Source organism: Nestor notabilis, unplaced genomic scaffold (genome assembly GCF_000696875.1).
Source record: "Nestor notabilis isolate BGI_N333 unplaced genomic scaffold, ASM69687v1 scaffold15136, whole genome shotgun sequence".
Taxonomy (NCBI): Eukaryota; Metazoa; Chordata; class Aves; order Psittaciformes; family Psittacidae; genus Nestor; species Nestor notabilis.
Genome location: NW_009931582.1, coordinates 7,889 through 22,367, shown reverse-complemented (window position 1 = coordinate 22,367; position 14,479 = coordinate 7,889). Strand labels below are relative to the sequence as shown.

Sequence of the window (14,479 nt, the reverse complement as noted above, 5' to 3'; positions counted from 1 at the left end):
AGGTCTGAAAAGTTTTGTTCCCAGCGCACACATGCATGCACACACTGGCTATCACTGTGGATTACAGGTCACCCCTATCCTGCCCAGAGTACTACTATACTGATGCTAAAAAAACCCCAAACCTTTCCTTAAATACAGAAATTAAAAAGCAACAGTACAGAAAAAGTAAAAACAAAAAACAAAAAGGTGCAATACTTCTCAAAGGAAAAAAAAAAAAAAAGTCTTTGCTAGTTATATACCTCCCTAAGCAAAACCACATACACAGGAAAAAACACAACACAGAGAAACAAAAGGAAACCTTTGAAGTACACACTGGTTTAAGAACATTCATAAGTAAACGTTTCTGTCAGTGATGGTCTGGCGCTGTAATACACCAAGGCCTGGCACAGGTAACGCTCACCATGAAGGACGCAGAAAGGAGTTAGCTGCATGTGCTTTCAGGAGATGAGGCAGGCCGGCCAGCGATTTGCTGACACCATTTGGTTTTTGTCAGTTTTAACACAAGCAATCAATCAAATCAAAGGCTAATTTGGTTGGGCTGGACTTTCAAGCTTTTGATGGAGTCTTCGAGAATGAGTATGGGTGCCTGTACAGGTTTCGGGGAGAAAAGAAACACTGTTGTTTTTTTTAAAGGTACTGAAGCTCTTGAGAGACTGAATAAGAGCATTTGACTTAGCTGCACAAAAAATGGCAATGTCTTACTCCTCTTTCCCCCTCGTTGGAAGAAAATAAATGGCTTGCATTATATAACAAACATTCTAGGGTTCACTCAGTACAAAAACCCCACATGCAGACATAAATAAATAAATACATTGCTACTCAAAAGACAACATTAGCTCCCCTCTCACCAAATCCTTTGGATATGGCAGTGTTCTGCTCTACCACAGGGTTAGAACAAGGGCCAGGAAGCAACTACCCACTCAATATGATCTGCAGATTTGAGATAGCACCCTGCTAAAATGAATCTAAAAAAACTTACTGACAAATTTTAATCCAGCCCAACTGGATTCTGCTTCAGCCACAGGGACTCCACCATGCCCGTCTTGTTTTCAGAATCAAGACATGCAGATGGCCAGCCAGCCCGTAGACCATCAGCAATGCAGCGTTTCAAGATTATATATAGAGAGAAAAAAAATGCACACACACTCACATGTGCACACACACTCACACAGAAACAAGCACACGTGGGCAGTTACATGTGCCAGAACACACTGGTATTTATCAACCAGCCAATCACAAAGTGTTGGTTTTTTTGTTTTGTTGGGATTTTTTTCTGTTTTGTTCTTTTTTTTTTTTTTTGGTGTGTTTTTTACTTTTTAAGTTTTTTTAATTTTTTTTGTTTTGTTTTTAAAGTGAGGCTCCGTCAAGTCTTCCCCTCCCCCCCACCCCATTTTGCTTTTGAAACCCTCCCTTACCCCAACCCAATATGGTAGACCTAAGGACGGAAACACACCCAGTGCAAACAAAGTTAAAAAGCTATTTTTTCAGTATATATGTTTCTTAGCAACAACTTCCGTATAACATGAAAAAGTGAAAAACTAGAAACTAATTTTTTTAATTTTTTGTGTTTAAATTTAAATGGTATGTGTACTTGCTTCACATTGTCTTTCTAAGTTGGCGTTCATGATTCAAGTATTTCAAGAGTGATATGTTCTCTTTTTGGATTCATATTCCAAACGAAAAAACTGAAGTTATATAAGGGAGGCAACTATGTGCTCAGACAGTCTGTCAATGACCCACCTTTTTTTTTTTTTCTCTCTCCGTTTTCTTTTTTCCTTTTATAAATGTATTTATTGCAAGTTGAAAAAAACGAAAAGGTCAAGTTAGTGCTGCTGCTGTTCCAAAAAAGGTCACGAGGTCAGAGTTGAAAGTTCTAAGTTCAGATTGAATCCGACCCTCCTCCCAGAAGGTCTCCAGGTAGTAAGGGAGCAGGGCTGCCCATTCTGTGTGGATCCTCTACGCTTGGGACCCCCCACAAGCTTGAAGAATAGTTTGGGGGCCCCCACAACGAAGCACCAGTGAGATCACTCCCACTGCTGCTGCTGCCGCCACCACTGCTCCACTGCCCAAGCCCTGTTGACCCACCAAAGAGATTCAAAGCAGGTCCAACTGGATCTGTCTGGTTCTGTCCTGTCTCCAGGGATTGCCAGCCTGCTGTGGGTGCACTTGGGGTTGCTGCAGGTGTAGGGGGCTGAGCTTGTGCCAGAAAGCGACTAACCTCTTCATCTGTGGCAAACTCAGCCAGGATGGTAGTGTTTCCCAACACACACCTAGAAGACAAGATACATGGAATTAAAGAATACTAATTAGAGCCAGAAGGTAAGGGCAAGGGATTCAGAAGGCATGAAAACCAACACTGTTAATGAAAGGAGGTATAAGCTCGCCACAAAGCAGCAAACACAGAACACTTTAGCTGTTCTCAACAGTGAAACTGACTTGGAACACAGAACTTCCATTTTAAAAGGGGAAAAAAACCCACCCAAAACAAACCAACCAACCCCCTCCCTCAAAATTTAGCTAATATGCCTGCAACAAAACCTTTCTAAATTTAAACTAAGGTCCTGAACATTAACACCAAGAGCAAAAAAGTGCCTGTATAGTGTAGCTAAAATGGTAAATGCACATACACCACCTTTCTAATAAAACAGAGGAAGAACAGGTTAAAAGCCTGTGGAGTTTGGGGTAAAATTAGTATAGCTCAGAAGTTTTCACTGAGTTTAACTGATACCACCCCCCCACCCCCCCCCAAGATTTTTGTCTCAAAACCACTCTCATTTTCAAAACATACCAGAGCCACGCTCAGCTCCAAAAAACTTATGAACATAAAACTTAAGATCTGCAGCTTTTAAAGTCAGCTATTTCAGGTCTATCCCAAAACTATAGGAGATTCCCACACACCTGGGTTATGCATATAAGAATGAGTTTCATCTGAAACAGTTCACAAGCTTTTTTTAAATGGCCAAAATTCTATACAGTAACGTGCATACTGGTCACAGTTCTATCCTATTTGCACCTTCTTAGTTCTGTACGTGCCAATTTGTGTCAGCAGTTAAAGCTACACAGACAGAAGGCACCTTTGTTTCTCTTCTTCCTCTGCCAATGAATGAGAGATTCTCTTCCAACCATGATACTTGAAATGAGTTTCCACAGCATAAACACTGGACAGACATTTCGTGTTTAGGACTAACGCAGTAACAAAGAACAGACACAGGGATTGCTTACATGTGCAGTGCAGTCTGGGCCTTGGCCGCCTCCTGTTTGGTATTATATCGGATAAGGGCGGTGCCCTGGGTCAGGTTCAGATGGAATGTCAGCAGTGGGCCATGCTGCATGCAGATCGTCCTCAAGGTTGACCCATCGATCTGAGGAAGAACAGTCAGGATAAAACAGATGTTTCTAACTATTTCCCCAAAGGTACTTCAGTCGTAACTTTGTCTTGGTAACTGAAAGATAAACTGCTCTCAGAAAGGAAAGCAGATGAAAGCAGTGGGAAGTAAACAAAGGTGACGGAATGTAACTCTCAAACAGAATCAGTATACCCTGACTTCTCACAATTACAATGACTTTGCTTTATGGAATAATCTGACTTTATCTTTCCCGCTCACTTGTAGTCCAGTTTTCTACACCTCACTGAGTTTCTCACATTGTCACTGTCCTTATGGTGGCAGGTTTACCGGTATTTATATATAACTTGTACTTCTCACTATCCTCAGCCGTTTAGACCAAACAAACAAGAATGTCTTAAGTTTCCAGCACTCAGATTTCAGTAGAACTGAAATCAATCAGTATTTAAAAGTTCTTTGCAAAACTGAAATACCACCTCTGCAATGAGGGTTTTCAAAAGTTTATTTTGGTGCTTTTTTGTCTTCATGGTTATGAAGACAGTGTCACAGAAACAGTCAGTGATCTTTCTGCCAAACCCAGCAAAGTTCATTTCTCCTGAATTAATGTTTTCACAGCAGTTGTTGCCTACATTCCTTCTGCAGCAGTAACAGCTTGTTACTTACCTCCAGTAACTGCTGTTCTCCAGTGTTCTGTACAGACAGATTCCATTCCTAATATGCCACAGGAACATGCACACATGAATGGGATCCATATGTGCAGATACTTAAGGAAGTGCTACTTTCTTCCTTCTCCTTCCCCACTCCCCTACTATATAATACAACCTCAAATGAGAGGAAAGGAGGTTTAACGGGGGTACAAATATGGTCAAAGTTAAAACAGAGAAACTTGAAATGAAGATACTGTCCCTGAATCCACCTTAACCTTTACGCTTTCTTCTCTCTAATGTACTGACCCACAATGAATAGAGGATTTGTTACAGAAGAGACAATTATAATCTGGTTCTTTCTCTTTTATATTACCTTAAATGCCTCCAAAAATATATTCTTCTTTCATAAATGATTCCTAAAGCAGTATTAAACTACCTTGCACACGGGAGACTTAGAACTGTGCCTCTTCACACCACTCTTGTATCCCTCATGTTTCTCTTGTATGAACGGCGCAGAATGTGCCTTTTTGGGTGATCTGAATGAGACGTTAGCTTTTCTTTTCACATTGACGTTTCCTTAACTGTACTAGAAGCATGGTAAATTATTCTGCTGAACAGGGGACACTGTCTAGACCTCAGGGTGCCGCAGATAATCATACAGGCTTTTCCTAAGCCTTGAATACAGACTAACTGGGATTGCTAACCAGGATTCCACAGAATTTGTTCTGAATGGAAGCAAGCTCCGATAATACTTGCAGGAATAACCTAATGAGACTGTTCTGGCAGGACTGCTGGAAACATTCTGTGGTTTCACTATGGAAACACCAAAGTGAAAACTGGCAGTTACGCCAGCTTTCTTATTGACAACAAACCAAAGAACAGTCTCTTTAACAGCTATAAACCATCCCACATTATGGTCATGCAACTTATCCTCACTTCTAAGAAAAATCTTTCTGTTCCAGTAATCTTTTTGAAACTCTAGGTAATGAAAGGTTCTGTAGCAAAACCTGAACATCTTAAAGATGAAGAGATTACAACAGAAAAAACAATCAGACTGCAGTCCAGTTTAGAAGAAACACATCTTACGTATGCTGAGAAACCCGATTTTGTTAGATTTTATTTAAAGAGAAACAATTGCAGAATCCACAAATCTGTATCTTGGTAAAGCAAACAAGTTCCCAGAGACTACGACAGAAAATACCTGTGGAGTGAGATTGTGAAGAACCAGCCAGTAGCTAGGACGAACTGAGCCACCATCACTCCAAGTAGATGCTGCAAATTAGAAGACAGGATAATCAAGACAGATTTGATACAAAGAAAACCATTTTCCTTTACAGTCAGGTCTTTCAACGTCAGGCAAATTCATAATCAGCATTATCAGCCCTGCTAACACATGAAAGCCTGATCTTCAGTCCTGAAAACCAAACCACATCTTTCCTCACATTTCCCATCAAGATTCACTTTTTACTAGAGTTTATCTTCGAGGAGTTTCCCACCCATGGAAATGATCTATGAAAAGCCCCATGCAGTAGGTATTCCCTCCTGGCAGCTTCCAGCCCTCTTCACTCCTTCGCCTGCAGCAGGACCTGGAATTCCACACACAACCCCCACCCACCATCCAACCCCATTACGGACAGCAAATTTCCATTTCAAGAAGGAACATTTTTTTTCCTTTTACCAGACAACTGCAACTTTCTTTCCTCCAAACCATTAGTGCTGTAAAACGTACACTCCTCAGGTCTGATCAAGGGTGCTATCAGTTGATTCTTCTCACCAGAGCCAAGCCTTGAGTCCTGTGCCCCCCAGCCCCTGACCGATCGGGATGCTGTGCTGTTCCATGGAGATGACGGTTTGGGGTTGGTCAGGCCAGGAGGCGGGCGGGGCAGCCCTGTAGTGTTCCTTGAGGAAATATGGTTTTTCCACATCTTGCTGGAGAGATGAGTGGGATTGTGTCCTATGGGATCTGGGGACCATGTTGATTTGTAATCACTGAATTTTGCTAGAAGATTGAATAAATTGTATGTATTAGAGAAATCTGTGAGATTCAGATAGCCTTTAACTGTACTATTGCTGTAAACCCTTTGGCCACATTTATATCAGAGACAAGCACAAACCACAAAACTATACAACAGTTAATTTACTACACCAAAAAGTACCATGCTACCTGTAAGTTAATCTTTGCTTATTTAATATATGCTGACATTTCAGATAATGTAACTGGTTGCAGTATGTTCAATCATTAGTAAGATGAACAGCAACTTTTATGTCCACACTACATTTCATTTGAAAACCTGAGTATTCTTACAAGTTTGGTCACTACTAACCTTTAATAAAACTGAACGCCCTTCCTGCTTTCACTAGATTCAGTTTGTTTTACAGATGTGAATTCTAAATCCCTAATTCAAAAGACCTGCCTTCTGGCTGTAAAATGCTGGTGCGTAGTTTAACAAGATGAGCAGAAAATGGTATGTGTGCCAGGCACTTGTCTAGTTTCCTCAATTCAACTGTGACTTCAATCATTTTTTCTTTCTTGGGTCTTATATGCTAGACAAAACTTAAGCAGAAGTAAGAAACTGATACATGCCTCTTCTTTCCCCAGGACTATGATTATGTCATTGGAATCCTGCATAAACAGATAGTGCTTCAAACCAAAGTGACCTCACAAACTGGCAGCAGGAACATTGTTTTTCCTCGAGGCTAAATAGGATTTTCAAGATGTTTTGTGAAGATGCTGAGATAACATAAGAATGCAGCTTTTATTGGGTTTGGGCAAATGTAGCAAAGTTTGGGCCAGATGTAGCTCTGAGTTACGTTTGTCACTTCTGCTATTTAGACACATTCCTTTAAGTTGTCAAGACACTGTCTTCAAGAGAAAACTCCTGCATTTGTAAGAAGTTCAAAATCCAAATGGTTTGTCTGGAGCAAGTATTTCCAGCATCTTACTCAGAAGTGTGTGCAGAAACTGTTTATCACAAGAAAGCTTTAGAAACCTTCTTACCAAGGATCTGAGGCAGGTAGCCAATTTTCTATTTACAGGCCAACCTTTAAAAACACTTTCTCTCTCTCTCTCCAGGTTTCAGGGAATGATGAGTGGCTATAAAAGCCGAGGCAATAATCTTTCACAGCACTCCAATATTCTAAAGTTTAAGTGAGTAAAATCACTCACCTAAACTCATACAGCAGCAGGTGTGTTTAAAAACCTACAAACCAAACCCGTACACAGGTCTACAGATTGCGCATGTGGGTTTTTTTCCCTTTCGCATCTGCTGCTCACTTCTTTAACTTGTATAATGGGCTGGTTTTGGCTGGGGTAGAGTTAAATTTCTTCCTAGTAGCTAGTATGGGGCTATGTTTTGGATTTGCGTTGGAAACAGTGTTGATAACACAGGGATATTTTAATTACTGCTGAGCAGTGCTCACAGATTCAAGGCCTTTCCTGCCTCTCAGCCTATCCCACCAGCGAAGAGGCTGGGGGTGCACACGAAGTTGTGAGAAGACACACCTGGGACAGCTGACCCCAACTGACCAAAGGGATATTCCATATCATATGGTGTCATGCTCAGCATATAAAGCTGGGGGAAAAAGGAGGTGGTGGGGGACATTCAGAGTGATGATGTTTGTCTTCCCAAGTAGCTGTTAGGCATGACAGAGCCCTGCTTTCCTGGAGACAGCTGAACATCCGCCTGCCGATGGGAAGTGGTGAATGAATTCCTTGTTTTGCTTTGCTTGAGCATGCAGTTTTTGCTTTACTTATTAAACTGTCTTTATCTCAGCCCATGAGTTTTCCCACTTTTACTCTTCCATTTCTCTCCTCCATCTCACCAGGGGGGAGTTGGCAAGTGGGCTGGAGTTAAACCATGACACATAACTAAGACCTTTTCATCGGGGGTAGGAGGAAGGGTAGAGGATTCTTAGTCTAGCTTTTAAAGCAATTACAACAGAATATTTTATCATCAGGAGGAAAACTATCTGATCAACCACTCAAATTCTGAGTTTCTCAGAAATTACTGAAAGACTAAATATTCAAAGTGAACCAACAGTGAGAAACTAGTGAATAAGTGGAAAATGTCCAGGTAAGTTCTGAAGTCTACATACCTGAAGTGCTATGAACGTTGGTGAAGGAATTGTCAGAGGCACTGTAGGGCCAGGCACCAGGTGAAGGCAGCGAGGTGTTGAGGGAAGAATTAGACCCTATCAAAGGGAAAAGGAGAAAGAAAGAGTAGGCCAATTTCATAGAATTTCTGTAATACTGTTAAACCTCAAGAGAGCCACGATTGTGCCAATGCCAAGCTCTCAATGTGATAACACAGCCACAGCACAAAGGCACACAGAATATTCTCAAATATCAGAATGACTTAAATAATCACACAGCAGTTGTTCACTGCTTTACCTGTGGTGTTGTCCCGCAGAAGTTGGTGGTCAGTATCTACAATGGGAGATGTGGCTGTCCCCCCCAGCACACTTCCAGGGGTCACATAGGGGTCAGATTCAGGGTCAATGTTTTGTATACCTTTCCATGGCACTCCTGGTTGGAACTCTGGAATGGGAGAGGAAAAAGGAATTAGATGCAAAAAGGGAAATGCCACTTACTAGAAGCAATTGTTGAAGATATTTTAGGAAGGTAGATAATTGTCTTCTACACTGTTCCTCAGAAAAAAATATCAAGACATTTCTTAATTAAAATCTCTTTCACATTTCCTCCCACAGCACTAGCTCTGGTGTCTAAATACAAGTCAACACTACAAAAAAGTAGTGCAAGTGCATATGGTAATCCTTTGACTATTCCTGTTTCACTGCATTTAGATGAGGCTTCAATAGTTACACCCTTCCTTAATACACTGTATGTTTTTTTAAGACGTAACATTAGACTATATATTGTAAGATTGTATTCTGCACATATACTTTGTGTGTGTGCAAAAGCTTTTCTCAAGGAAAGGCTACCTACCTTAAAGAGTTTTTAAACAGAATGTACACACATTATATTATTTAACAATATTGAGGTAATGCTAAGGTGAGATGCCTTGTGGTAAAAGCGATGTATATACTCATTGATGTTCTTCATGCTTCACAATGAGATGGTGTATACTTATCATGCTTTAGTTTCCTTTCAACTATAGGTCCAGGCATGCCAGATTTTTAAGACAAGAGGATGAGTCATATGAAATACGAACATACAAAAACTGCAGTTAGAAAGATCAGTAACTTGGTTCCTTCTTTGACTAGATGTTCAGTGAATAAAGTGCTGTGGTCTATATTTGGAAGCAGTGATGGAAAAGTAAAACTGCCAAACACAAAAACAAGTAAAGAAGCTTCAGGTATTATGTGGCAATTTGAGTGTGAAAAGAGTGCCAAGGTGGCAGATGCACCCCTTGCAGATGGAAGTCCAGGATATGGAATGATACCTTTATTCCCAACCTGAAGTTCTGAAATAATTAATGACAAAATATTTGAGTGTAATTAAAAATCCATTATTAAAAGTAGGATCCAGGGTGTGCTCTCTGTAATGAAACCATGTAGGGTGAACCTGGCATGGAAAGGTTCATTTCAGTCACCTTTGTAATGAAGAAACACAGTCAAGACGTGACTTTCACAGAAGAAAATGTGATATTATTTGTTCAAACAACTGTCAAAGCAAGAACAGTATTAGACTGTGATAATGCATTGGCAGGAGAATCTCAGAGAAGACAGAGGAAATGCTCAACTGGGTCTAAAATGTGGTCCATCTAGCCCAGTATTCTGCTAGTAGCAGTGGGAGAGATACCATTTAGGGACAGAAAGCAAACCTGGCTACTACTATCTGTAGGCCACTGCCCTCACACTCTCCCAGCATCTACAGTCCTTCTACCCAGGATGTCAGAAATATCCTCTATCTGTTAGCACCTGCTTGTGAAACTGTTACTCCATTGGCTTATCCAATCATTCTTTCAACTGGCTAGTAACATTTGTCTCCAGAAGCTCTAAAAGCAACACATTCCACAAGTTCACCACTCTTGACAGGAAAAAAGTTGTCAGCTATTTAAAATACATATTCTCTTCTGTCTGGTATTTGCACCATGGTTCTTGTGTTGCAGGATTCATAGAATGACAATTCTGCATTTATCTTTTTCACCACTTTCCTGATTTTGTAAACCTCAATCACATCTCCCAATCTTTAGTAACTCAACAAAATCATCTAGCATAGGAGGCGTCAACATTTCTAACATGATGGGCAATCAGCACTGCATCAAGGAAGGAATCTGCTCAGCTACTGCTGAAATACTGCAACACTCTGACAAACAGAATCACCTTGTGCTTAAGGAACAAGCAATGCAGCTCTTGGGTCTAGTCTGAGATAAAGAATCCATGAACTCAGGTCACAATCTGGAAATTAGAACTCATTTGCAGGAAAAAAAAAGAAAAAAGATCCAAGTCTGGCCTTTGTAATGATTTCTAAGAATTGGTGAGACTGAAAATTAAGTGCATACTAAGTGCCGATCAAAAAGTTAAGGAATATTGAAACAAGGCTCCAAAGGCCAGGCATAGTATATATAAACACATTCACTCTTCAGTATAATCCTGGTTTGGAAAAGAGTTTTCCTTAGAACTTCAGCACACTGACAGATTTCCAAACTATCCTTTGAGACTGACAGTTAGTCTCATGCACATTCAGCAGCTCTCCCTACAGACATGCCCTATTTCTGGGTAGTAAAGAAAACATGAAATGCATTTCTCCACCGGTATTTTAAAGGTTCTCCCAAAAAGTTCAAATATAAGATTGTTAGGAAAACCATGACAGACATATCCAAGCCAGACTGCCTGCAGTCTGCTCTGGAGTGGGAAAATTATGGACTAGTATTACCTAGGTATGCAATTCTGTGTGACATAACCAACGATACAGTCCTCACCAACGCAGCAACACTCACTCTCACCTCCAGCTGTGATGTCAGTTTGACTGAGCACCACTTCATTTATCTTTGTGCTGAACAAAACTGTTCTCTTGAACGGCAGAATTTCTGCAGCACACGGCATTTAGAAGGAAAACGCGAAAGGTGCAGTCAGGGTGAATGCTGAGTGACCACTGTATTCATTCAAAGGAAAATGCACCTATTTCAAGAGGTTCTCTCTTGTAAACTCATTTTTGTTAACAACTTATTTTCCAGCACTAGGAATTAAAATGGTATCTCCACACCAGGAATTGATAGTGGGCCTCATCTACAATCTTACAGAGAAAAAGGACCTGCAGTGTAAAATCATTTTGGATCTTTATGCCTCATCAGAGGTATGGATAATGTGGATCATGATTTCAGCTAAACTTTCCTTCTTGAGGAAGCAAATAAGCTAGAGAGGCTATGAGACAGCTTAAGTGGTTGTGGTTATGGGACAGTTTGTCCCAATAGTCTATGGACCTTTTAAGAGAGGGCTAGCAATAAATGCTTAAAAGCCACATGCCGAACTCCATGATCTGCTACATGACATCTGCACTCACAGTCATGGGCTATTTATACAAGAAATTAAGGATGGTACCAATGATCTTGGTGAGTTTATGTTCAGGATTTGTGAGCTCCAGTTATCCTCTCACAGTGGTGAGGCAGTCAGCACCAGCAAATATTTACTTATCACCGACAGTGGGACTGCAGGTATGACTAAGAAAGCTCTATGGTATCGAAGAAGGGCAAAGAGTAGCTATTCAGTTTCTCACTTCTGTAACAGCCTTCTGCTACCAAGAATCTTTGCCAGAATCAGCAGCTACTCCAAAACCTGTAAAAAGCACAGAGCTGATTTTCACATCCCTCTCCTAACATTCCAAGGAGTACTGTATTTGTCACTATTGTGAGAATGGTGACTGAAAACACAAGTTCAGCAACAATGAGTCTATGAGGGAGGTCCTGAAAAAAAAATAATTTTGGTGGTTTCTGGCATTATGAATACAAATTCCAGATTAAGAACCAGGCTTACCAGAAGTGTTACTGAACAACCAGGCTAATAGACATGTAATGCAAAGACACCTCTACAGAGAGCAGTCAGTGAAATGTTGTGGGTGTGCATGTGTTCTCAAGATAACTAATTCTTCAACTCTGTCAGCTCATCTGAAAACATTTTCTTGACAGAGTTAGACACTGAGAGGTTCCCACATAGAACCATACAATCAACTAGGCTGGAAAAGACTTCAAGCTCATGAAGTCCAACTTTTAACTACTTTTGTAGGTTTCCTGCAGTTAGATCAGTCTCACAGATTCCTAGGCTTTCTGGTGCAAGGTCTGAACTACTGATTTACCCAAGAGATGTACCTGCACCTTTATTTTTTTATATCAGAGGGGATACAAAGCAGAGGGTTTGCAGTCAGTAGTATTTCCTGGAACGTAAGAGTCTTCTAGGCAGAGAAAAATCACAGCATCCGCTATCTGCTGGACAGTACTGGTGATTAATCCATGCAACTTCAAGGACACCACTCTGTGTCTAATGAATGTTTCATATAGAAAATGATGAGTATGTTCAAATACATGAATGCTTTTCCTAGATATTTGAGTTTTCTAGTGGAAAGACAAAATTCTGCCAGTGAAACTCTAGAAGACTTAAAGAATGTGCTATTGCCTATAATCCAAAACTCAAGAAACTTCTACTCAAGCCACAAGATTGCTGAGCCGTACTGAAACATGGGAACGCTTCTTTACATGACATGAGCAGAGGGGAACCACAATAGCACAGCACACACATTGTATGCATATTGTACCAACAATATTGCTGGCAAGGGAAACCTTGTGGCCTGCAATGGACCATATTTGTGAGCAATTGCCAGAAGAAAAGTTCATGCTATGTAAAACACAAAAGGTCAAGAAAATCCAGTTCCCACCATCATGAAAACAAACGTTTGTATCTTTTGCTTTCTGATTTCATGCTCTCAATCAGAATTTTTATACCCTGTGTCACAATACAAGAGGAGGGAACTAGTATTGTGTATTCTATGAACAAGTGTTTTCATGAAAAGTTCTGTGAATGTAATTCACCAAACTACAGAGTTCACCTAACAAAACCCAAATAGTAGTAAGGCAGTCCAGCAGTTAGTTGGTATTTAGACCAGCAACATTTACTTCTAATTTCATGCGGAAGGAAAAAAAAAACCCAAACCAACAAAAAAGACAGGCCAAGCAAATATTTCCCTTGCAGTGGTTATTTAAAAAGCACAATGAGGAAAGATCCCAGCACACCTACTCTGAAGTTAGGACATAACCCCTGCCCTTATGCAGTACCTGGAGGCCAGCTGGCATTGCTGGATTTGCTTCCAATCTTGTTTGTTGGTGGAGATTTGGCAGGTAACCAACTATCACCAGCAGGGCCTGCATGGCCACCCAGTGGGTCACCCGGAATTATGTCGAACTGGTTGTAGGGCGATCCTCCACGAGTCTTTCCGGGGGGCACTATTGCACCTGCAGCATTAAAGAGACACATTTACACTCAGGGAAGGGTGGGTTCTTCACCAGTATGGGATACTAAACAAAAAAATACTTAAGATACAAATTGGTAAGACATTCGCTAACTTGAAGCATAGTTTTATCTGAGCTATTTCACCTCCAGTAAGAGGATACTGCAAGAACATTTCCAAAATAGCCAGTCCCCTTCTCACCATTTTTGTGCATATTGGCATCTTGTGAAGCCACAGAGGGCAGCCCTTCCATCATAGTCCACTGCTTAAAGCGGGATTCTGTTTTTTTCTCCCACCATGCCATAATCCATTCCGCTTGAGCCAAAGCCTGTGAAACAAACAAAACTCCATTGTCATTTGCTCTTTTTGGTTTAAACATCTTTAAACAGGGAGTCATTGTTACCATAAGAAAAGTTAAAAAAAAAAAAAAGGCAACAGTAGCAAATGAAATGTTCAAAAGGCAACTTCCGAATAGCCTGTTAGGTCAATACCCCACACCAAGATATGTTTTGTTACTAGGTTTGTCGCCTTCCCATGTAATGAAAAACAATGCAATTTTTTTCAAGTGTTGACAGTTGTCATAACCTTTGCCCCAATGCTCATACTCATTTCTGGACCTACACATGCAGGTTGAGGGAGATGATTCTACCCCTCCATTCTGCTCTCCTGAGACACCACCTGGAGTACTGCGTCCAGCTCTAGGGCCCCCAACACAAGAGGGACATGGACCTGCTCAGGCAAGTCCAAATGAGGGCCATAAAGATGATCTGAGGGCTGGAGCACCTCTCCTATGGAGACAGGCTGAGAGAGTTGGGCTTGTTGAGGCTGGAGAAGAGAAGGTTCTAGGGAGACCTTATAGCAGCCTTCCTCTACCTAAAAGGGGCCTACAAGAAATCCTGAGAGGGACTTTTTACAAGGGCATGTAGTGATAGGACAAGGGGGAATGGCTTTAAGCTGACAGAGGATAGATTTAGACTGAATATTCAGAAGAAATTCTTCACTATGAGGGTGGTGAGGCACTGGAATGGGTTGCCCAGAGAAGCTGTGGCTGCCCCATCACTGGCAGTGTTCAAGGCCAGGCTGGACGG

The 14,479-nt window shown here is 41.0% G+C and overlaps 1 protein-coding gene across 1 annotated transcript in view; it reads right to left on the bottom strand.

Annotated features, from left to right (window-relative positions):
* Window positions 1–1,322: 1,322 nt before the first annotated feature.
* LOC104406875 (trinucleotide repeat-containing gene 6B protein-like) overlaps window positions 1,323–14,479 on the bottom strand; it is a gene marked incomplete at its 5' end in the record, with an annotated part of 19,659 nt that continues 6,502 nt past the window's right edge. The window contains 9 exon segments of the mRNA XM_010015985.1: window positions 1,323–2,270; window positions 3,223–3,362; window positions 5,193–5,263; window positions 5,670–5,990; window positions 8,087–8,182; window positions 8,382–8,528; window positions 13,219–13,395; window positions 13,593–13,675; window positions 13,677–13,719. Coding sequence (XP_010014287.1) covers window positions 1,880–2,270; window positions 3,223–3,362; window positions 5,193–5,263; window positions 5,670–5,990; window positions 8,087–8,182; window positions 8,382–8,528; window positions 13,219–13,395; window positions 13,593–13,675; window positions 13,677–13,719 — 1,469 coding nt within the window.